Below are 24,513 nucleotides of genomic sequence, written 5' to 3'. Positions count from 1 at the left end.
GTTCTTCTTGGCCTCTAAGGATAGGATAAGAAGCAATGAGCTTAAATTACATCAAGGGAAGTTTAGGTTGGACAGCAGGAAAAACGTCCTGCCTGTCAGGGTGGTTAAACCCTGCAATAAATTGCCTCAGGAGGTTGTGGAATCTGCATCACTAGAAATATTTAAGAGCAGGTTAGACAAACACCTGTCAGGGATGATCTAGACTGTGCTTGGTCCTGCCGTGATGGCTGGGGATTGGACTCGAAGACCTCTCAAGATCCCTTCCAGTTCGAATGTTCTATGAATCTATTATTCTACATTAATGAGAATCTAAGATAGATGTTAATGTATTTGTATGTTGCTTATTTTATAGTATTAGGACACTAGATTCATTTAGAAGATTTGCTGAGCTAGACCAAAATCAGGAGCTGTTGGTCAGTATTAGCCCTAGGAATTGTCAGAAAAGGTCTAGTAATTCAAATTCTATGGCTACATCTACATTGGCATGATTTTGCGCAAAAGCAGCTGCCAGTCTACACTGGCGGGGAGTTCTTGCACAAGAACACTGACATTCTAATGTCTAAAATCAGTGCTTCTTGCGCAAAAACTATGATGCTCCCGCTCAGGAAAAAGCCCTCCTGTGCAACTGTTCTTGCGCAAGAGGCCAGTGTAGACAGGCCACATTAATTTCTTGTGCAAGAAAGCCCAATGGCTAAAATGGCCATCGGAGCTTTCTTGTGCAAGAGAGCGTCTACACTGGCACGGATGATTTTGCAGAAAAGCGCCTCTTAGCACAACAGCACATGCCAGTGTAGACGCTCTCTTGCGCAAATATTCTAACGCAAAAACTCTTGCGTTACAAGTATGGGTATGTCTACAGTACAAAGTTAATTCGAACTAACAGCCGTTAGTTCGAATTCACTTTAATAGCGGCTATACATACAAACTGCTAGTTCGAATTTAAATCGAACTAGCGGAGCGCTTAATTCGAACTAGGTAAACCTCATTCTACGAGGAGTAACGCCTCGTTCGAATTAAGTAGTTCAAATTAAGGGCTGTGTAGCCACTTAATTCGAACTAGTTGGAGGCTAACCCTAATCAGGTTGCCCTGATGGCCACTCTGGGCCAAACCAGGGAAACTTTTCTGCCCCTCTCCCAGCCCCAGAGCCCTTAAAGGGGCATGGTCTGGCTACAGTGCCTGTGCCAGTGGCAAGCCTGCCAGCACCCAGCCAGCAGACCCTGCACCTGGCATGGCATGAGCCAGCCACCCGCTGCCACCCAGCCCTCCGCCTCTTCCCAGGACCAGGCTGGCGGCTCCTAGGAGCCTGCCCAGGGCCACAAGAGGCAGGCGCCCGCCTGGTCTAGTGCAGAGATCGTGGACATTATCGAGGTTTGGGGGGAGGCCTCCAGCGTCCACGACCTCCACACTAGGCACAGGAATGCAGCCGTCTAGGGCAGGATAGCTGCCAGCCTGGCCACCAAAGGCCACATCCAAACCCAGGAGCAGGTTTGCATGAAAATCAAGTTGTTCCAGTGAGACCCCCGACCCTGAGCCCTGCGCTTAGTACATAAGAACATAAGAATGGCCGTACTGGGTCAGACCAAAGGTCCATCTAGTCCAGTAGCCTGTCTGCCAACAGCGGCCAACACCAGGTACCCCAGAGGGGATGGACCGAAGACAATGACCAAGCAATTTGTCTCGTGCCATCCATCTTCAGCCTTCCACAAACAGAGGCCAGGGACACCATTCCTACCCCCTGGCTAATAGCACTCCACGGACCCAACCTCCATGAATTTATCTAACTTCTCTTTAAACTCTGTTATAGTTCTAGGCTTCAAAGCCTCCTGTGGCAAGGAGTTCCACAGGTTGACTATAAGAAGAACTTTGTGTGAAGAAGAACTTTCTTTTATTAGTTTTAAACCTGATGTCCATTCATTTCATTTGGTGACCTCTAGTCCTTATATTATGGGAACTAATGAAGAACTTTTCTTTATGCACCCTCTCCACACCACTCATGATTTTATAGACCTCTATCATATCCCCCCTCAGTCTCCTCTTTTCTAAGCTGAAAAGTCCCAGTCTCTTTAGCCTCTCTTCATATGGGACCTGTTCCAAACCCCTAATCATTGTACTTGCCCTTTTCTGAACCCTTTCTAAGGCCATATCTTTTTTGAGGTGAGAAGACCACATCTGTACACACTTCTGAAGATATGGCGTACCATAGTTTTATACTTCCCCTCCTCCTTCTTCCCCTGGCTTCCCCCTTCCAGCTCCCTCCTCCCAGGTTTCTACCTCCCCTCTCCCACCCTCTTTCTTCCCCTCTCCCACCTCCTTTTCCCAGTCCCCCAGAGGTTAATCCCCCCCGCCCCCAGTTTTGTTAAATAAAGAGAGTTTCTTTTTTTGAACACGTGTCCTTTATTTTTTACATCAGGAAGAGGGGGCTCGGGAAGGGTAAGTGGAAGGAGGTGAGGGAGGAATGGGGCACGAGCCCCCGATGGGGAGGACTGGGGTGGCTCTGCGGGCTCCTCGGGGTGGAAGCTTTCCTGTAGGGCCTCCTGGATCCTGATAGCCCCCTGATTGACCTCCCCCGGATGGCAGCCTGCGGCAAGTGCAGCCGGGCTGATGGTCGAGTGCTGAAATGTGCCGAGTGTGGGCATTCAGGGCACTCCAAGACAGGACTGCTTTGATGTCCCCATCGAGTTAGACATGCAAGCGGGGAATCCTGAGAACTGTCTGTCCGGGGTGGGGGTCAGGTCTTTTTAAGCACAGCCCTCGGCTAGCCTGAGGAAGCAGCTCCACACCTTAAGTCCTAACCTGATGCCCTGACGGCACTGGTTCTGGCCAGCCTTAACTTCGGTTCAGGGTCCACTCAATGTGGACATGCTATTTCGAATTAGCAAAATGCTAATTTGAATTAGTTTTGAGGTCTAAATGCACTCATTCGAATTAGCTTATTTCAAATTAACTAATTTGAATTAAGTTAATTCGAATTAGTGCTGTAGTGTAGACATACCCTATTTGCGCAAAATCTTGCCAATGTAGACGTAGCCTATCTATATCTTGCTCACTCTCTCTTAACCAGCAACTAGAATAGGCAGCTAGGCTAGGCTAGTATAGGCCCCAAAATCATAGAATCATAGAATCATAGAATAATAGGACTGGAAGGGACCTCGAGAGGTCATCGAGTCCAGCCCCCCGCCCTCAAGGCAGGACCAAGCTCCGTCTACACCATCCCTGACAGATGTCTATCTAACCTGTTCTTAAATATCTCCAGAGAGGGAGATTCCACCACCTCCCTTGGCAATTTATTCCAATATTTGACCACCCTGACAGTTAGGAATTTTTTCCTAATGTCCAATCTAAACCTCCCCTGCTGCACTTTAAGCCCATTACTCCTTGTCCTGTCCTCAGAAACCAAGAGGAACAAATTTTCGCCTTCCTCCTTGTGACACCCTTTTAGATATTTGAAAACCGCTATCATGTCCCCCCTTAATCTTCTTTTTTCCAAACTAAACAAGCCCAGTTCATGAAGCCTGGCTTCATAGGTCATGTTCTCTAAACCTTTAATCATTCTTGTCGCTCTTCTCTGTACCCTTTCCAATTTCTCCACATCTTTCTTGAAATGTGGCGCCCAGAACTGGACACAGTACTCCAGCTGAGGCCTAACTAGTGCAGAATAGAGCGGCAGAATGACTTCACGAGTTTTGCTTACAACACACCTGTTGATACAACCTAGAATCATATTTGCTTTTTTTGCAACAGCATCACACTGTTGACTCATATTCAACTTGTGGTCCACTATGACCCCTAGATCCCTTTCCGCCATGCTCCTTCCTAGACAGTCGCTTCCCATCTTGTATGTATGGAACTGATTGTTCCTTCCTAAGTGGAGCACTCTGCATTTCTCCTTATTAAACCTCATCCTGTTTACCTCTGACCATTTCTCTAACTTGCTAAGGTCATTTTGAATTATGTCCCTATCCTCCAAAGAAGTTGCAACCCCACCCAGTTTGGTATCATCTGCAAACTTAATAAGCGTACTCTCTATCCCAATATCTACATCATTGATGAAGATATTGAATAGTACGGGTCCCAAAACAGATCCTTGAGGAACTCCACTTGTTATCCCTTTCCAGCAGGATTTAGAACCGTTAACAACAACTCTCTGACTACGGTTATCCAGCCAATTATGCACCCAAAATAACAAAGAGAAAATGATTAAGAAAGGTGTAATGAAGTTCCTTATGAGATTTCCTTATAAAGGACACATTCTACTATCTAAAATGAATTCCTATGAACTGAACTGTACAATTCCCCAGAGAAAGGTAAACAACAGATAACAGCCTAATGGTGGAACTGCTCATACCTGAGCAAAGAAAGCTGTGCTGGTGACTCGCTGGTTTTCTGATGGGGAATTTACCCAGGGAAGGAGGCTCTGTATGATCTCCACTGTTATTAGTCCAGATCTTTGCAGAACCCTGGAAGACAAAAGGAACCACTTATGGGGCAGACTGTGCACTTCAAAAGCTTAGCTGCTATGACCATACAACTCTAAAACCTACGCATGGAAGCTCTGTGTTTCTCACCCAGGGCACCCCGCACAAAGCTATACCTGAAAGTTCCCTGTCAGTCACTCTATTTGTTGCCGATCCCTGAGGATGAAGTGCTGTCTCCTAGATCTCTTACCTCACCAGCAAACACACCCCCTCGTGGTGAGTCTGCGGATTTTCAAGAAGCATCCAAGTTTTCTGCTTCCAGAGAGTTCTTATCAGCTTCTCATTCATAGCCTTGAGAAGCACAGCCTCTAATGCTTCAATAGAAAGCCTGGGGGAAAAGAGGCACAGAACTGTAGTAACCAATAGAAAGGCACAGCCTAAGCAGTCAGGAAATCCCAGTTACTTGTCAGGTCTGTTGTTCATTGACAGTTCATCCATTGACAGTATCCTGGGGACCACTGTTTTTGGAAGGACTTAATTCCAGGAGGTATTTCAGTCTCATACATCTCATATTACTAGTGTTGCTATGGACAACATTTTGCAGTCACTTTCTCCTATCTGCAAGGTGTATGGGCACTAGCACAGTACAGTAATATGGAAAAAATACACAACCAGACCCCAAAAGCTGGGACACAGAGAGATTAGTGATCACTAATGGTTATTTTGGGGCCCTATGTCCAGCGAGATGTGACAGGGTGCTGAGAGCTTGTACTTGGGGTCAGCACTCTGGTAACTACTAGTACTAATTAGCTTCCCCAGAGAAAGCCTAATTGGATAGAAATGTACCTGATTGCCTGGCTAGAGTGGGGCTATAGAATCAACAAACCTATTATCCCATTAATAAGGAATCTGCCTAAAGGGACACCCACAGGAGTGTTTGAGGGAAACAGAGAGCAAAAGAGACAAAATGCTAGAGGCATCTAGATAGACTTATGTGTAGTGCTGGGGAGGAGCCGGTGGTCGTGGTACATGTAGGTCTCAATGACATAGGGAAGAATAGGAGAGATGTCCTGGAGGCCAAATTTAGGTTGCTAGGAAAGAGACTGAAATCCAGGACCTCTATGGTGGCATTCTTGGAAATGCTTCCAGTTCCACGCGCAGGACCAGGTAGGCAGGCAAAGCTTCAGAGTCTCAATGTGTGGATGAGACAATGGTGTAGGGAAGAGGGGTTTGGATTTATCAAGAACTGGGGACACTTTTGGGAGAGGGGGAGCCTATACAGGAAGGATGGGCTCCACCTAAACCAGGGTGGAACCAGACTACTGGCACTAAACATTTAAAAGGCTGTAGAGCAGTTTTTAAACTAAGAGATGGGGGAAAGCCGATTGGTGGGGAGATGCAGGGAGACTTCTCTTAGAGGAGAATCCGTTGATAGAGATTCTCTAAGCTGTAGTCAGAAAGAGAGAACAAAGAGACTGAGGCCTGAGGAGGCCTAGATAGTAGTGTTTGTGTTGCCAGAGGTTGGTGGTTTCAGGGAACTGACCTATAGCAAGCACAAACAAGACTTTCTCATATTAAAAGCAGGTGATGGTAAGGTGCCTCATAACCCTGAGAACTCCTGGGGAGTGTCACACAAATGTACTGGGATTCTCTTTGTTTTGCTCCCTTTCTTCTAATTACCTGCAAGGGTTGCCCTCACATAGTTGTTGTCCTTTTCTAAATAACCTCCTTCGGCTGCTCATCCTGGGCAAAGGCATCTTTTGTCCTAGGGTTTGGCTGATCTGCTGCAGAAGAACAGTGAACAACTCCGGGAACAGCTCCTGCACAGTTTTGCTCAACTGCAATGCTGACACCACTTCAAAGATGGCACATGTTGCCTGAAAGGAGAGCATGGTAAAAGAAGAGGTCTCTTCCTAACACTATCACACTATCTCCCCTTCTGATACCTGCTGGACTAAATTCCCACTCCTGTCACTAACTTGATGAATGACCGAGAGCAATTCACTCCATGTGTGCCTTAGCGTCCCATATCTGTAAAAATGTGTACGACCTATCAAGGCATGTTATGAGTTGCACAAAACATTTGCAAAGCACTGTAAGAAATCTGATTCAAAGACTTTCTAATTGCCAGATATTATTAAGTGAATCAGCCACATACTCTAAATCTGCCATCTGTTGTTCCACAGAAAGCACAGCTGGAATCCAGGAAACAGTACTTCAGAAAAGAAGTGCCCATATGACAATATTATACCACTCATCTAGCTTTCCATCAGCATGTGTGTCACAAGGCAGAGAAATACATGTCTGTCGTCTAACTTACTGTGAGAGGTTCAGCAGCTGCTAAATGCAGGTCAGTTTCTGTCTCTGAGGTCGTGCTTCCTTCTTGGCTTGTTGGAGTCTTTATTCTTTCTATTAGGACCTTCAGGACTTGAGGGGCGAGCAAGGGATCTGTCCCCAGAGATCTCCACAGCTCAGTGGTGTCACTGCAATTTAACATAAGTTATATGTGACCCCTGGAGACTTTTGTGGCTCTGACTATATGCATCATATTCAAGTAAAGAACAAATTTTCTCCTTGACTATGATCAGGGCTCACCAACCGCGCTGTCCGGCGATCTGCGCATGCACAGATCGCCCGAACCTGGCTCTTCCAGGTTACAATCTACACGCCATGGGTGAGTAGATTGTATTATTTGTCAAGCCCTGCCTATGATGAGCAAGTTCAGAGTGCTGTCCTCCTTATATGGTCCTCATGTTTTACATATTGAGTTTCTAGTTACAGAACTAAGTTAAGTTACATTTCAGGTTACATTTCTACAGTGCATGACTATTTGGGGATCCTGGAGGTATCCCGAAATAGCTACCCCACATTTACACAAGCAGCCCGTTATTTTGAAATATTTTTCAAAATAATGGGCACACTATTTTGCCATCCCAATAAACTTTGTTGCATGAGGGATAAGGGATAGCTTGAAATAGCACATTATTTTGACATTTGGTGCTGTGTAGAAGCGCCACATTTCAAAATAGGCTATGCAAAATATGATACGCAATTTGCAGAGTGCATATTGTGCATCTTATTTCAAGTTTAGGGTGCTGTATAGACACAACCCTAGTCTTACTGCACCATAACCATTAATGCTAGACTTCAGAAGGAAAGGACACAGAGCTCTAATCACAGTTCCTGTTTTCCTACTTCTCAGTAGATATGGAATCATGAGCATGTGATGCCCAAAGATCTACGGCCTGGGAGACAAGTTGAAGAAAGAAAAATGATCTTCCTACTAACTGGATGTACAACTATGAGAACAAATATTTGTGGCTAGCCCATGACCTCTTCACAAATGGCATTCCCTGGCCTCTATTTGCCAGAATGGGCATGTTCTGTTCACTCCCTATGGGGCACCTGGCATTGGCCACTGTCTGAAGACAGGATCCTGGGCTAGATGGACATTTGGTCTGACCCACTACAGCCGTTCTCATGTTCTTAGATTCCTGCACTGATGACTGATAATTCAGCTAGGGATGTTTGAATGAAATGATAGATATGCTTACCACCCTGTCTTTAAGTACCAAGAATGACAATTCCATTCCAGCAGCCATACCCTTGCTGATACCAAAAGCCTGGTGCTCTATCCTTGCTAATCAGCCAGGAATTTGGATTTGAAGCTTTCATGCTACCAGAAAACGAACAGTCACTGGCAATTTCCAGGGTGATGTTAGTTCAGGGGTCTGGAGAGGCCAAACTCCACTCCAGTGATGCCAGTAAAGGGAAGTCTTTAGGATGCCAAAGCAACTATTAATTAATGGAAACAGAATGACACTTAATTTCTCCCTGCACCCACCTTGACATGGTCTTGGACCTTTCTGCAGAAAGACCCAAGCTATTAACCATTAGGAATTATCTCAAACTGTCTGTGGCTTAAATGAAGCCTTACATCTTCCAGTGAAGCTGTGGGATCCATGGTTACCAAAATGAACACTGTAAGGAGCAGTATATACCTGTCCATCGGCAGACGTTTCATGAGGAGGCTGAAGATCACTGCCTCTAGGTGATGGTGACCTAGAATGGACACTGCCTCCACCAGGAACTGCCTCAAGCTACCCTGCTTGATGGTAGGCATGTGAATGTATATTATACTCAGGATATCTGGCACCTGGACAGAATAAAACCAGAAAAAATGTCCCTTTTCCATTCTCTCCATTCATTCTGCAGAACCAAAACGTTTATTTAGTCGTTTAGCAATTTGCTGTTCTTGTAGAAAATCCTCCCTTCAAAAAACAAGTATTTAGACATGGCTGCATAGATTTAACCCACAAAAATTATACATATCTCTGCCCATACCTGGCTGCAACACCGGGTTAAGACATGCTGAGGCCCTAAGCTATGTCAAGTTAAAGAGGCCTCATTGCATTTCCAAAAAAACATGTATTATTCTAACAGAAAGGACAATGAAAATAGAAATAATCAAGTTATCTATCTATCTATCTGTCTATCTGTCTGTCTATCTGTCTGTCTATCTATCAGTACATAGGCAAAGAGGCAAGTAAAAACTAGTAATTTTGGGGTATTTTTAGAGACCCCTCATTATCTGAGGCCCTAAGATGTAGTTCACTTAGCTTGTCTCTTGGGGCCGGATATTCTCTTTTTGCATTTTACTCGGAGTCTAATTTTTCCAAGCCTTTCATGGCTGGAAACTGTGACAACAAGATAGACAAATAATCAAGCATCTTCCTTTTCCCTTGGGGTACGGCTACACTAGCTCGTTAGTTTGAGCTAGGTAGAGTAATGAGGGCAAGCAGAGTTGCAAATGAAGCCCAGGATTTAAATATCCCAGGCTTCATTTGCATGTTCCCGGGTGCTGCCATTTTAAAATCCCCCTTCATCCGAACTCCGTGCCTGCAGCTACACGTGGCACGGAGTAGGTAGTTCTAATTAAAGATCCTAATTCCATGAGGAGTAACTGTAGATCGAATTAGGATCTTTAATTTGAACTACCTAGTCCATGCCGCATGTAGCAGTGGGCACGGAGTTCGGACTAAGGGGGATTTAAAAATGGTGGCACCAGGGAACATGCAAATGAAGCCCGGGATATTTAAATCTCGGGCTTCATTTGCAAATCCGCTTGCCCTCATTACCCTACCTAGCTCGAACTAACGAGCTAGTGCAGATGTACCATTAGATTATCTCTGTCTTCTGCTGTTGATTCCCCCGTTGCCTGACTCAGGATAGGAACACAGATGGAATTACCTTCCAATCCCAGAGGGAGAAACAGCAAGACTTGTGTTCACTGCAAATGATGGCAAAGACCTGAAAGCCTGCAGGTTAGCCAGAAAAATCTCTCCAGCTTCTATTTTACCTCATCCAGCATGGCACCTCCACACTCCTTCAGGATGATCTTCATCCACAGACCGGCTGCTGTGGCACAGGAGGGGCTAGCAGACAGCATACCATCCAGTATGGCCTCAATAAAATCTGTGGCTTGTTCAGAGGGAAAGTACTTACTAACCACCTGTGGACAGATCAAAAACAGGAAAGATTGCAATGATAGTTGGCTCCAGTACTTTTAAGAAAGGAGGCCTAAGAGCTGTATAGGAAAATAATGTATTCATCAGCAAATTGCTAATTGGGCTCATATCTGGCAAGGCAGTTGCAATTAAAATTTTCTCTGTAATCTTTCTAGCTACCACATCTCTATTCTACACTAATAATATCAGGTTAGATCTTAGGTTGTACAGTTAGCACAACATTGTATGGGACAAACAGGATGTAAATTTCCAGTTTATATTCTATTATGTACATGACATCTTTTCACAAAATATAAAAATATGCAAAGAGATGCATGCACACAAATATAGGTTCAGGTAAACATACAAGGTGCCAAGACTGGTTTCTCAGCTTGATATCCTGCTCACATATTTTCCCCCTGGATGGATGGATGGATGGATGGATGGATGTGCGCGTGCACATGCATGGGTATGTTCATGCAACTGTCTGGAATCTGGTTTTTACATGGCATTCATAGCATATACCTATGAAAAGCATGTTACTAATTACCCATGAATGCCTCACTCCCATAGCTCGCTCCAAGTGTGGAAAGACATCACAAAAGCATAAAACAATCATAGAATCATAGAATACTAGGACTGGAAGGGACCTTGAGAGGTCATCGAGTCCAGTCCCCTGCCCTCATGGCAGGACCAAATACTGTCTAGACCATCCCTGATACACATTTATCTAACCTACTCTTAAATATCTCCACAGATGGAGATTCCACAACCTCTCTGGGCAATTTATTCCAGTGTTTGACTACCCTGACAATTAGGAACTTTTTCCTAATGTCCAATCTAAATCTCCCTTGCTGCAGTTTAAGCCCATTGCTTCTTGTTCTATCCCCATAGGCCAAGATGAACAAGATTTCTCCCTCCTCCTTATGGCACCCTTTTAGATATCTGAAAACTGCTATCATGTTCCCCCTCGATCTTCTCTTTTCTAAACTAAACAAACCTAATTCCTTCAGCCTTCCCTCATAGGTCATGTTCTCTAGACCTTTCATCATTCTCGTTGCTCTTCTCTGGACCCTCTCCAATTTCTCCACATCTTTCTTGAAATGCGGTGCTCAGAACTGAACACAATACTCCAATTAAGGCCTAACCAACGCAGAGTAGAGTGGAAGAATGACTTCTCATGTCTTGCTCACAACACCCCTGTTAATGCATCCCAGAATCATGTTTGCTTTCTTTGCAAGGGCATCACACTGCTGACTCATATTCAATTTGTGGTCCACTATAACCCCTAGATCCCTTTCTGCCGTACTCCTTCCCAGACAGTCGCTTCCCATTTTGTATGTATGAAACTGATTGTTCCTTCCTAAGTGGAGAACTTGGCATTTGTCTTAAACTTCATCCTATTTACCTCAGACCATTTCTCCAATTTGTCCATGTCATTTTGAATTATGACCCTATCCTGCAGATTAGTCGCAACCCCTCCCAGCTTGGTATCATCTGCAAACTTAATAAGCGTACTTTCTATACCAATATCTAAATCGTTGATGAAGATATTGAACAAAGCCGGTCCCAGAACAGACCTCTGTGGAACCCCACTTGTTATGCCTTTCCAGCAGGATTGTGAACCATTAATAACTACTCTCTGAGTATGGTTATCCAGCCAGTTATGCACGCAGCTTATACTAACCCCATCCAAGTTGTATTTGCCTAATTTATTGATAAGAATATCATGCGAGACTGTATCAAATGCCTTACTAAAGTCTAAGTATACTACATTCACCACTTCTCCCTTATCCACAAGACTCGTTATCCTATCAAAGAAAACTATCAGATTGGTTTGACATGATTTGTTCTTTACAAATCCAGGCTGGCTGTTCCCTATCACCTTGCCACTTTCCAAGTGTTTACAGACGATTTCCTTAATTACTTGCTCCATTATATTCCCAGGCACAGAAGTTAAACTAACTGGACTGTAGTTTCCTGGGTTGTTCTTATTTCCCTTTTTATAGATGGGCACTATATTTGCCCTTTTCCAGTCCTCTGGACAAGGGAAAATGAATGGTGCACAGCCACTAAGACAGTCACCTAGTGTCTGTTACCTTAGCCATTTCACAAGATGCTTGAAACAGAGCCTCAGGGTCTGGAGTTGTTAGTGCCTCACGGAGACATCTCAGCTCCTCCTCTGCTGACCCCAGGTTTGTGCACTGACCTAGGATAGAGAAAAGGAGAAAAAGTATGGCAACATTTAATAAAACTGAACCTCTGATCCATAGATAATCATACAGGAGGATCTATGGGGTATGTTATTACCAGCTCTGTGTGAAATTTTGGCCCCACTAAAGCCAATGACGAAATTCTTGTTGACTTTAATGGAGTCAGAATTTTAACATCAGGCTATGTCTAGACTACATCCCTTTTTCGGAAAAGGGATGTAAATTAGACGTCTCGCAATTGCTAATGAAGCGGGGATTTAAATCTCCCCTGCTTCATTAGCATAAAAATGGCTGCAGCTTTTTTCGGCACGGAGCTTTGCTGGAGAAAAGCGCCAGTCTAGATGCTGATCTTGCGGAAAATTAAGCCTTTTCCGAAAGATCCCTTATCCCTCCAAAAAAGGGATGTAGTTTAGACGTAGCCCCTATGTCTGAAAGTTAACGGTAATGGCATGTGATTCATTGTGATTCATACAGGATTAAACAGGCACTGTATTCTGTGTGGAGCATCTTTCTCTGTATATCTGGTTTCAGTAGCCACTCTGCTCTCAGTATTTAAATCTAATCTCATAGTCAAGCACAACTCATGTAGATTGATCTGAGGTTCTGATTTGGAGGAGAATCCCTCCACTGAACTCTCATTGTAAAAGAGATGGGGCTGACCAACAGCTTAGGTAGGAAACCCAGGCTCTTCACTCACTTCTAAATCATGAACTGTCTCTTTAAGGGAAAGCTGTCCTGCTCTGTCATCTCCCTCTCCCCACCCCACTCTGCAGAGGGGGGGCATATGGGCATATGGCGGGGGAGAGAGTGTGTGTGAGACAATGTGTGTGTGTGTGTGTGTGAGTGTGAGAGAGAGAGAGAGAGAGAGAGGGACATGCTGGCTGCCAGAGAAATCTTAGCAACAGTGCACTGCCTCTTTAGATAGGCACTCCATTACTCACCATTCTTCAGACTGGAGCAGCACTATTGTATGTGTTCCTCTCCCCAAACTCTGCTCTGCAGAGATGATGACAGGGGCAAAGGGGTCACCCTGACTTCTGCACGTCTCCCTGCTCACCTCCCCTCCACACACCACTAGCAGCAGATAGGATGGAGCAAGGTCGGAGAGGGGCAGCTGAACACATGCTGCTGGCATGCTTGCTAATCAGCTGAGCGCTCCAGACAGAAATTCTGGGGAGAAGAGCAGATCTGGCCTGTGTGCTATATTTTGTCCACCCTCTAATATTTGCAGATTATTTATTATTTGTGCAGTTCTCTTCCAGCAATGTACTTACAAGGCCCCAATCATTCTGTTATATAAGTGTCGCTAACAAGACAGAAAGAATTACAGATGGAAAAAATGGTCATTACAAAAATGAAAGAAAGTGAAGGGTTACTTACACCTGCTCATGGTCTCCTCACCTTGTATATTGAGCAGACAGTTGATACAGTCAACCACCCACTGACGCGATGAGGTAATTGAAGCACAGGTATATGGTGCTAATAGCCCAATCAGAGATCCAAAGTGATCAAAAGATTCCTGAGGCTAATTAAAAAAGAATGAAGAATGAAAGTTCTCCGGCTATACTGGACATTATTTGCCTTCCTTATTGTGAACTCCATTACTGTACCTGGGTACGGCACATTGGAAAACATAATCCTTGTTGTACATGCAAATTGATGGGGTCTAAATTAGCTGTAGCACTCAAGAAAAATCTCAGAGTCATTGTGGATAGTCCTCTAAAAACATCTGTTCAACACGCAGCTGCAGTTAAAAATGCTAATGGTATGTTAGGAACCACTAGGAAAAGGGATGAATAATAATACGATAAATATCATCATGCCACTGTTTCAAATCCATGGTACACCCACACCTTGAATACTGCAAGCAATTGTAGTCCTCCAACTTAAATAAAGTTAGGTTATAATTGGAAAAAGTTCAGAGAAAAGCAACAAAAATGATATGGGATATGGGACAAGTCATACAAGGAGAAGTTAAAAGGACTGGGACCATTCATCTTAGAAAAGAGATGCTTACAGGGGGGTATGATAGAGCCATATAAGATGATCAGAGATGCATGATATGGGTGTCCCTATATCTCTGACTGCCTGGGGCTGGGACTGGACAACAGGGGAGAGATCACTCAACAATTGCCTTGTTCTGTTTGTTCCCTCTGATGCATATAACACCCACCACTGTCAGAAGACAGGCTACATGAACCATTTGTCTGGGGGATCCAGAATGGCCATTTATTTTTTATGTTCTTATCTGATTAAATAGAAATAGAAATTCAACTTTAACAGCCTGAGAGTATAAGAATGCATCTATGACACTGACACAGCCAACCTATGTGTGACCCACAATAACTTAACAAGCGGCACTGCAATTGTATCAAGACAAGTCACTTATATGTTATTTCAAAGGGTGTGTCTAGACTACTGAGTTTTGTCGACAAAAATGGACTTTTGTCGACAAAACTATACCTGCGTCTACACTACCGCTGAGTTCTGTCAACATAACGTCGACAGAACTCAGCAGTTTTGTCGATGCTGGTAAACCTCATTTTACAAGGCATAACACCATCTGTCGACAGAGTTCTGTCGACAGAAGGTGTTATTGCATGTAGGCTTGTGTCTAGACTACAGGGTTTTGTCGACAAAGCAGCTTGCTTTGTCGACAGAACTGAATGTGTCTAGACGCTCTTTGTCGACAGAAGTTTTGTCGACAGATACTGTCGACAAAACTTCTGTCGACAAAACCCTGTAGTCTAGACGTACCCAAAGAAAAGTCCTAGACTAGCGATCACCAACATCATGCATTTTGGTAATAGATATGAAAGGTAGATGTTATGTATTATTGTCTGTATTTATATCTTGCTAGAAGTTTAACATAACGAAATTAGCTTGTAGATTCCAATTCCTTTTCATGTCTTAATTGCCTTAATTATATGCAACTGTCTTCAGTTAACCTTAAGATCAAAGATATAAGATAGTACAAGAAAATATTTTTTACATTGCCTTCAGCTTAACTATCTGTGTTGTAATGGAAGACCACGATCGGCTAATTACCTTATGTGAATGACCATCACCCATTTACCAGTGTATGCATAGGAAATAGAAAATTAACTTCAAAACAAAGTACGACAGGAGATCTGCATGACCTATTCTTTCTCAGGGAGAGATCCTGCTTAGACAATTTCTGTGAGGAGGCTTGCCAACCGGCTAGAATAGCTATAAAAGACAAGTTATGGGACTGATCTTCTCTCTCCAGTCTGCTTAAACTTTGAACAGGGGACGTGTAAGCCATAGGACATAGATCTTTCAAATAATTATTTGGAATAGTCTGGGAAACGCATGGAAAAACTAACAGCCTTTGCATCTAACTGGCTTTGGATGTTGACCGGTTAGCATGATTCCAGAGAGACTTTTACACGCCAGCCGTTTATTCCACCATGGTTGTGATCCTGAACTATGAAAAGTGAAAGTCATTTTAACAAATATCTATCACTTAACCATTTGTAACTCTCTTCTTTTTCCTTTTAACAACAAATCTTATATTCGGTTATTAAGGATTGGCTGATATTTAGGGAAGACCTGTGATTCATATTAACCTAAGGATAAGTGTCTAGTCCTTTGTGATTGGTGATTATATTAGACTTAGTTGTCTAGATGGGAACCAAGGTCTGGAATGCCTAAAGGGTACTATTGTTTGGTATTTTGTTAACCAGAGTAGAAGCTCTTTTCTTACTGGTTTGGTGAATCTAATTATAAAATCACTAGTCTGGGGAACTGCCTGCCCTGTTTCTTACAGTCTGGCCTGAGTGCTGTCACAGCACTATTATGGAAACCTTTCTCTTATGGAAGCAGAGGGATCTTAGTCACTTTGAGGCCCCAGCTGCAGGCCTAGTAGAATTTCTCATGCATTCACGTTGAATGTCAGATCTGATATAATCGGGGAAGTCAGCTCAAGGAAGAGTAGAACTATACTCACTGTGCTCTTAACTATCTCCTGATAGGCAGTTAGCAGCCAGACACTGGCCTGCAAGGCCCTTTCTCTCTCCCACTCCTTCCCTGAACTGAGCCAGGTCTCCAGTAGCTGTTGGCAAAGCAGGAGAATGGACAAAGTTAGTACCAGAAAATCCCTCCCAAACGTTTCTTTTAAATAGGTTTGATTGTCACTAAAATCCCTCTCCAAAGCATTTAACTTCCATATAGCAAAAGATTTATATGTCTCCAAAAAGAGACCCTTGTATATACAAGTCCCAGGGACCAGATTCACCTCTGGTGTACGTAACTCCATCAAAGCCAAAGGAGTTACATGAGAGATGAGTCTGGCTCTGTGTATGTGAGGGCTTCTGTAGACTGTCTGATGGCAGCTGTCTAGCACATTGCATGCAGTTTGGGGTCTGGTGCTGTGTTCTCTTTCCTGGACAGCTTCTCCCATGCTGAGTGGCAAATGACAGAGAGGAGCATTTCTTTTTATTTAGAGCAGAGAAGTCTCCCCAGACCAGCTCCTTTTATAACTTTATTTTCATACCAACGTTGCACCTAACTCCCCTCCCCTCAGCTCTTCAAACTATTCTGTTTATGTCTGAAGAGCAGGAAGTCTTTGGTGAATGAGTTTCCATACACAGAGCTTAACTCAATACTAATTCATTCCTTTTACAAGAGGTGATCAGTTCTCGCCGGTCCTCTTGAATTTGGTTACTGCACTGATGATTTTCTTTCCTGTCCATGTAGTGTTAACTATACTGGAAAAACTAGATCTCAGTCCACCACTGGCTTAAAATGGAACAGCTCCCATGGATTTCAATGGGACACATTCCCACTTACTTCAGGAAAAAATTGATGCTTTCTCCCTAAAATTCACCCGCTGCGGAAAATTCCTCCACAACAGAATCTTGTGCATCATCCCTGCTATAACACAAGAAACAATTATCACCCTGGTCCTATGGGCTACTCACATGAAACATTTCCTGGAACCAGTCTGGGGTTGGTTCTTCCTCAAGCAGGATCTTCATTAGCTCACTAAGGGCTTCTAAGGAGCACTCATACAGCAACTGAAACCAGAAGAGAAGGAGCGAGGCTCAACACCAGATAATTTCTGCGGGAGGTGGAGGTGAAGTTAGCCATGACTTTGCAGGGAGGCCGTGTGTGGCTGCTATCACCCAGTGCTTGCTGGGCAGAGATCTCAGTGGAGTCTGCCAGAGGGGAATTGGTGTCATATACCTCTATGTGCAGAGTATCCTCTAGTTTCTTGCCTTCCTCTTTCATCTTCTCCAAGGGAGGAAGGGGAAATACACTTTTGAAAGACAGATCAAGGATCTCACGGTTTTCCTCCAGGGTCAGAGATGGTTTGAGTTTGCTGTCAGAAGACAGAAAGAGAAGTCACGTGTTAGATTCAATACCATAGCCAAGTAAAAAATGGGTTAAATGAATAAAGATTATCCCAATCTAGAACCCCAAATGCAAACAGCCCTTCACTTTGCAGCTGTGCACCTCTTTGTACCTCTGTTAATTATTTGCTCATCTAGAAGTAAAGCTAAAACTTCAATTCCCTTTTTAGAGAAATCCACCAGCTTCCTTCCCCCTGCCAGCTAGCCAGACACCTCCATCCCCACCTGAACTCTTCTCCATAGTATGGCATGCCCCACAACCTCCACTCTTGTGCCTTTCAAGCACAAATCTCCAAACAGACATGACACATTCAAACCCTCAAAACAAAAACACCATGTGAGCATCAGCCTGCTCCCAACCTGACACTCATGAATTAACAAATGAGAAGACATCACAGTGCCAAGAAATCTGGCATAGAATATCCTACCACAGCTGTCCAATCGCAAAAATTGCCTTGTAACGAACTGGAGACACCAGGGAATCCAATGGTTCCTTTTTAATGAAGTCCTGAAATGCATGAACAGAGACATAAAAATAGGAAGTGGGTTTGAAAGGCAGAGAAGCCTCCCCCTCACCTTCTGAAACAGGGCTTTATGCCAGACCTGTAAGAAACAGACACTGTTTCAGTGGCTCTCTGCCTCAGAAATGAACCGTAGAGTCATCTGCTATACACAGGTCAGCAAGCTGTATCCTGGTAACTCATCAGACACTATCCATTCCTTCCAGTTACAGCCCACAATATGCCAGCATCCCGGCCAAGCACAGTGGACCCAGCATTCTGGGTGCCAGGCAGGTAAATCATGACACTGCAGTAGTATAGCTACAGCCAATGGAAAGAATAACATCTACCCGGACAATCAGTCTCATTACATAATAACAAAATCCCTTGTAGCTCAGGCTTCAAAGTTCCTAATCACTCACCATCATGTAAGCAAGGAGCTCCAGTTTGTAAGAGAATTCAAATGCCTGGGAGTCTCCAGTCTTCAAAACTGCACAGCTAATCTCTGTTGCATTCTGGATGAGGGTTAATTTCAGGTCCATGTCCTACATTTCCAGGAAAAACAAGAGGATGTGGGTGAGAAACTGAGAGAATCAGATTCCAGAAGAGTAGAAATTAGATCTAGACTCAGGACAAGTGTCTGCAGACCCCAGAAGACAGAGAACCCCAGCTCTACACCCATCTCAGAAAAAGAAAAGGCCCAGGTTGATCAAGTAAACCCAGGTCCATTTACACAGAGTAGTCATGACTCCTGCTTGATGTGGGAGGGAAAACAAATCTTATGCAATTTAAACAAGAAACTTGTGCATAGTAAATGCACAAGATACGAGGGCAGATTATTTAGAATTTACCTTGTTCGTAACATTGATCCCCAACACCTGAAAAACAAAATGTAAAACCGCTACTAGCAATTTCTATTCTGCCACATTATTCACATTCTACAAATATCCTGGTTAATGAATATGAAGTAGAGAGAAATCACTATTACTGAATCTTCCAAAAAAGCAGGAAATGTGCCCAGTCTGGGTGTATTGCAGTGGACAATATCAGGGGCCATAGTTCTTAATATTTGTATTTGTGAACTACTGGAAAATGTCAACTTGGTTCATTTGTGATCAACTTTTTTGACAATGAGAGTCTCAGTTAGGCTAAGTCTAGACTACAAAGTCTGAAAAAGATACGCAAAGTCTGTATCTTTCTCTGCTTTTCTTTCAAAAAAGGCTTTTTCGAAATTTGGAAAAACCTGCTCTTTCAAGCCATCCCTTCCTTCCTCATAAATCAAGGTTTACAGGGATGGTGAAAGAACGCATCCACTTTTCCAAAAAGTGGATGCGGCATTACTTTTCTGGGATACCTCTGGTATCCCGGAAAAGTACTGCAGCCTAGACATAGCCTTAGACAGAGTAGACTGGAATGGCAAAGTGATGTGGAGAGATTAGAACTATGCACTGAGACCAGAATCAGGGCTGGCAAGTGGACAGCCATATATCTAAGGAGCAGAAATAATGAGCAGGCAGACAAATAGGAAGACAGATATGGGGAAAGGGAAGTAGATAGTCCAAGAAACAGTGATAGCAAATAAACTAAATACAAGCTAGCATTATTCTCCCTTGAGTAGCAAGAGGTAGAGCTAGATACTCATACATATTAAGGAAATTAAGGTGCATCGACAGGTCACCCTTACCTCGAAATAGCTTATTTTGAAATTTGGCATTGTCTACACAGCAACAAATTTTGAAATGAAGCACTATTCCAAAAAGTCCCTTAACCCTCGTGGAACAAGGTTTACAGGGATGTTGGGATAGTGAGCCCGTTAGATTTCAAAATAACGGGCGCACTCAAAAGATGCGGAATAGCTATTTCGGGATACTTCTGATACCCTGAAATAGGTTCACAGTGTAAACATAGCCTTAGAGAGTTATACTGCACAGCCTGAGTGTGACTGCATCTGAAATACTATGTAACTGTGACCTAGAGAATTTCAGAAGAACACAGAAAAACTAGAGAAAATACAAACAACAGCAACAAATAAGATATTTGTTACAGCTCACACTCCATCCATGAAGGTTTTAGATTTGATGCACATGACAAACGGTTGTTCAAAGGAGATTTTTAGAAAAATAAGCCCTCTCTTAGTAAACTCAGGTCCAGTGGAGGCACTGATCTAACTTCAGAGTAATATCCCCAACACTTATGCAAAAACTCTTACTTGGCAACCGGTTCTATAATGGTGTAGGATGGTCTCTGTGATGTCTGCCTCCACCCGAGACAGAAGTTGCTCTTTTGGAGCATGCATAGCCACTTTGCTGTATGTCAGCATCAGCGTGCTGCGGGTCTTGGCTCTTTTCCCATAATGGTAGTCCTGGACAATTGGAAATGTCACAAGAGACAATTACTTCTGATTCATTTTGTCTTGAAATTCTGATCTGTTGCTGACTGAAGAATTGCTTTTGGCAGCGATAATAGCTTGTACTTGAAAAATGTATTTAAGCAAAACCATAACTGCGTGAGGCAGAGAGGTATTGGTGTCTCAAACATACTGATTGGATAATTCTGACACAGAGAGCCCAAAGTTTTGACCCTACCCCAGTGAAATAAATGGGAGATTTGTCATTGACACTGATAGGCACAGAATTAGGTGCTAAATGATATGCCTAAATCTGCACAGTGAGTAAACAGCAAATCTGGCAATGGTGGCCAAGAGACCTAATATGCTGTTTTATCCTCTGGATAAATGGTTCTCAACCAAAGGTACGCAGAAGTTTTCGAGGGGGACAGATCAGATCATTTCGATATTTGCCTAGTTTTAGAGCAGACTACCTAAAAAGCACTAGCAAAGTTACAAACTAAAATTTCATACACACAATGACCTATTTACACTGCTCTATATACTGCACATTGAAATGTAAGGAACATATTTATATTTAAATTAATTTATTTTAATTGGTATGGCATATGAAAATGGGAAATTAAGCAATTTTTCAGTAATAGTGTGTTGTGACACTTTTTTGTATTTTTATGCCTGATTTTCTAAGAAAGAAGGTTTAAAATGAGGTGAAACTTGGGGCACACTAGACAAATCAGATTTCTAAAATGGGTATATTAGTGTGGAAAGTTTTAGAACCGCTGCTCTAGAGCACAGGGTCCATAACAGTTGTCCAGAGAGCAGGTTGGTTAGTCACATGTTGCTTGCAACACCTCCTCCTTTACAGCTACTAACCTGGATTTAAAAAACAGCTACAAATACATTCAACACTTTTCCATATAATTAACTGGTATAGTTCCTACACACTGTGCATAGGAGAGGCATTCAAGCCATGAAACATCAGATGCTAAAAATCAGTTGAGAGAACCACGGATCCAGACTGTGCTCCTCTCTACTTAAATGTAAGCATCACACAGAGCACATCCATTGGGGGACAGTGTTAGCTGACCAATGAGACTCTACCGGGGGCAGGAGATACTGTCTCTAGTTTAGAGGGAGAGGAAGTTTGAGAGAACCCCCTGGCTCCTTTACCTTCAGGCGACCAATAAACCCAGAAATCTTAACTTTGTTCATTGCTGCCCCAAACTCCTGAAGTATGTTCAAGATGAGGTCCAAGTGGCTCTCGGCAGAGAATGCAAGGATGGAAATGACTCCCTGTTACTCAAGAAAAATATTGGTTAGTGAATCTGACCAGGTGCCCAATAGACCCCACAAGTCAATTCCTTTCACCCAAAGTAGTGTAAAGTGCCAATGGGAGGGGGGAGCAAAGGGTGAGTGAAATAGCAACAAAGAGGACATGAAGCAAAATGGCATCTGTCCCAGGACAACTGAGAGCTGAGTTGCCCAGGGGACATTCAGAGGGTACATGATAAGGTAGGGAGAGGGACAGGGTCCTTACCAGTCTATCAGGGGCTTCCATGTAATCTGCTGTCTTCAGAAACTTCTGAATCTGTGATTTAATATGGACCAGGTCCTGACAAACTGCCAAGCAAATTCCTAGTGCCTTATACAGGAAAGACTGAAAGAAAGAGGCCAGCATTGAGATATCAAGAATACCACATGCTTGTCAGTATAGAACCAACCCAGCAACACACACTGACACAGGAAAAAACAACCGAGCCAAGACCAAGCACCCCTGCTGCAGACACATCCCATCATCTTCCGCCACCCAGTTAGGGAACAATTCAGTACCAATAGTTGCTCCAAGCAAATGCCAGGAGGGGAAGAGCAGGGAACAAGCAAACACAAATTTTATACACAAAAAAAACCAATGAAGCAGAGAGAAGTCTCATGCAGCCCTCCAACAAGAATTCCAAGAGCAATTAACTAGAAACTAAACCTTAACAGAGAACAAACCTTCTCTTTGGAGGGGCTGGCATAGCTGGCCATCTGCTGGCTCAACTCAAAGCTTAGCTGGCTGCTCCAGGCATTGTCATTTATCTGCTCCAGAGATGTTCTGAGGAACTGTGTGTAAAACAAGAGCTGGTTTATTGAAAGAATTTTTGGTTGGGGCTTGAGAGTTTTTTCCCTTCCTTGTTCTCTGTTGTAACCATTCCAATATTCAGGTGTCATAGGAAGATTATTTCCCTATTGAGAACTATGAGCATTGACAACCCAGACTTCCTCTGCTGGTTGTTCTTTAACCTTTGCCTTATGATTCTGCTCAGTCCCCAAACTCAGATGCACAGCAAATTGGAGAATGAGATCTGACCATTGATTTTATAGCAGACAGAGGATAGGTCTAGTGAACTTTGATCAATGGGCCATCATTAACAAAGAGCCAAGCACCTTCTCTGAAGTGCTACAGACTCTTCATAACACTTTCTGCGGGTATGCAGGGTTGTGAGGTATCTCACTACCACCTGCCCTTAGCATGAGGAAGCATTCTCTATGCCTGCCAGGTGTCAGCTCCTGACTCTGCCAGACACAGGAAATGCAAGCACACCCTTCTCACCCGGACCCAGCTTTGCTGTCCTGCAGATAAGCAATAGGCATGCTTCAATCATCACACCCTCTACATATTCCCAGAAGGTCCAGCCCCTGTTCCACTGGACACTCCCAGAATTCACAGGTTTACTACTTACCACCTTACTATTTTCACCTCAGCATCACTGATCCATTTAACACATCGCTCTTAGGTGCATATACAGTGAAAATAAGTAGAATTTCATTCACAAAGAATGGAAATTTGAGAAGCAGCAAGCAGAATTAATGTAAACAAAGATTACGTAAAAGTAAAATCACCACACACTTCCTAAAGGTTAAACTTAGACAACCAAACATTCCTCTGTCTCACAAAGGATAGCTCTCCCAGCTTGAAGCACCCAGACCAAATGTGATCCTCCTAAGTCAAGCAAGCTGGCAGCTTATTCCCTAGATGAAGGATAACTGGTGCAGGATACCTCTGGACCTCCCAAAATAGTTTCAAGCATCTCACTAGTAAACAGGTATCCCCTATTGTTTGGTTTTCTTGGATAGAGTCTCCTCTGGAGACTTTGCAATTACTTAATTAGAATTTTCTCAGTGAATAATTACTCAGCCTACATACAGCCAGACAAAGTTGCTTTTCACCTTCTGGTGACCAGCCTCAACTCATAGACCTCAAAAACATAAATTTTCAGTATACATCCAGAAGTAGTATTCCCTCTAAGGCTACGTCTAGACTGCAAGCCTCTTTCGAAAGAGAACATCTAGACTGCAACCACTTATTTCAAAAAAGCGAGCCGTTTTTTTTTGAAAGAGAGCACCCAGGCAATCTGGATGCTCTCTTTCGAAAAAGCTCCATTTGCATTCAATAAAGCCTTTTTTCGAAAAAGCCCCATTTGCATTCAATAACACCTCTTTTCAAAAAAAGGCATTATTCCTTGTAAAATGAGGTTTACCGCAGTCGAAAAAACTGCTGCATTCTTTCAATTTAATTTCAAAAGAATGCAGTGGCAGTCTATATGCAGAGGAAGTTTTTCAAAAAAAAGGCCACTTTTTTCGAAAAAACCCTGTAGTCTAGACACACCCTGAGATTTCCGATCCATAAACGGAATGAGTTTTGTCTTGTGCGCTGCTGTGGCATCTACCAGTTATTAACATACATATATATACTGTATATATATGCAGTCTTTTTCTTTGTTGAGACTGCCATCATATTCTTTCAAATCATAACTTTTTAAAAAGTGTGCAGAAAAGAAATGTCTGTTCTTTTTAAAGTTTGCAAAACATTATGGTGATACTTAAAATAGTGTGCATTCTAACCTACTTGAAAAAGCACATTTGTACAATTTAAAAAAAAACTCTTAAAACCCCCAAAGCAGTTGAAATTTTAAAAATTCAGGTTTTTTCAGAGAGCTGTAGTTGTGAAGACTCTTTAAAATGTGAAGCAAGTGCAACTAAGAGACATGGTGATAGCTGCACGTATTTTCAGAAAATCATAAAAAATAGCTCTGCTACACGTGAATTGCCTTATTTGGGTCAATCATGAATTAAGTTGGATGCCCAGTGATGATATTTAAATGTATTCATTGG

General features: G+C 43.1%; 3 protein-coding genes across 3 annotated transcripts; all 3 read right to left on the bottom strand.

The window, feature by feature from the left end:
• Positions 1 to 4,340: 4,340 nt before the first annotated feature.
• On the bottom strand, positions 4,341 to 14,563 carry LOC142826575 (maestro heat-like repeat-containing protein family member 2B). Its single transcript, XM_075919505.2, has 8 exons — positions 13,538 to 14,563; positions 12,023 to 12,132; positions 9,776 to 9,928; positions 8,418 to 8,572; positions 6,737 to 6,899; positions 6,097 to 6,293; positions 4,667 to 4,804; positions 4,341 to 4,458 (listed from the first exon to the last, which is right to left on the bottom strand). Exons 2-8 carry the CDS (start codon positions 12,029 to 12,031, stop codon positions 4,341 to 4,343), a joined length of 933 nt encoding a protein of 310 aa, XP_075775620.2. The 5' UTR covers positions 12,032 to 12,132; positions 13,538 to 14,563.
• A 1,468-nt stretch (positions 14,564 to 16,031) lies between these two features.
• Positions 16,032 to 18,875, bottom strand: LOC149525984 (maestro heat-like repeat-containing protein family member 2B). The gene is made up of 5 exons (XM_089776584.1): positions 18,434 to 18,875; positions 17,940 to 18,019; positions 17,345 to 17,480; positions 17,080 to 17,175; positions 16,032 to 16,211 (listed from the first exon to the last, which is right to left on the bottom strand). Exons 1-5 carry the CDS (start codon positions 18,551 to 18,553, stop codon positions 16,032 to 16,034), a joined length of 612 nt encoding a protein of 203 aa, XP_089632710.1. The 5' UTR covers positions 18,554 to 18,875.
• A 1,189-nt stretch (positions 18,876 to 20,064) lies between these two features.
• LOC149525983 (maestro heat-like repeat-containing protein family member 2B) lies at positions 20,065 to 23,492 on the bottom strand. The gene is made up of 4 exons (XM_089776582.1): positions 22,354 to 23,492; positions 21,896 to 22,015; positions 21,529 to 21,651; positions 20,065 to 20,373 (listed from the first exon to the last, which is right to left on the bottom strand). Exons 1-4 carry the CDS (start codon positions 22,567 to 22,569, stop codon positions 20,203 to 20,205), a joined length of 630 nt encoding a protein of 209 aa, XP_089632708.1. The 5' UTR covers positions 22,570 to 23,492; the 3' UTR covers positions 20,065 to 20,202.
• Between the last annotated feature and the right edge of the window lie 1,021 nt (positions 23,493 to 24,513).

This window comes from Pelodiscus sinensis, chromosome 1 (genome assembly GCF_052426305.1).
Source record: "Pelodiscus sinensis isolate ZL-2025 chromosome 1, ASM5242630v1, whole genome shotgun sequence".
In the NCBI taxonomy this organism is placed as follows: domain Eukaryota; kingdom Metazoa; phylum Chordata; order Testudines; family Trionychidae; genus Pelodiscus; species Pelodiscus sinensis.
The sequence above is the reverse complement of the archived record's forward strand: the minus strand, read 5'-3'. Positions and strand labels throughout refer to the sequence as shown.

Coding starts and splice junctions, on each gene's coding strand:
- LOC149525984 (XM_089776584.1), bottom strand. CDS start 18,553: ATGGACCTGAAATTAACCCTCATCCAGAATGCAACAGAGATTAGCTGT. Junction 18,020..18,433: donor AGCTCCTTGCTTACATGATG/GTGAGTGATTAG, acceptor CATGCATTTCAG/GACTTCATTAAAAAGGAACC. Junction 17,176..17,344: donor AGGATACTCTGCACATAGAG/GTATATGACACC, acceptor TTCTGGTTTCAG/TTGCTGTATGAGTGCTCCTT.
- LOC149525983 (XM_089776582.1), bottom strand. CDS start 22,569: ATGACACCTGAATATTGGAATGGTTACAACAGAGAACAAGGAAGGGAA. Junction 22,016..22,353: donor CCAGCCCCTCCAAAGAGAAG/GTTTGTTCTCTG, acceptor TCTTTCTTTCAG/TCTTTCCTGTATAAGGCACT. Junction 21,652..21,895: donor TGGAAGCCCCTGATAGACTG/GTAAGGACCCTG, acceptor CTTGAGTAACAG/GGAGTCATTTCCATCCTTGC.
- LOC142826575 (XM_075919505.2), bottom strand. Junction 4,805..6,096: donor TGTGAGGGCAACCCTTGCAG/GTAATTAGAAGA, acceptor CTTTTCCCCCAG/GCTTTCTATTGAAGCATTAG. Junction 4,459..4,666: donor GGGGTGTGTTTGCTGGTGAG/GTAAGAGATCTA, acceptor TTTGTCTTCCAG/GGTTCTGCAAAGATCTGGAC.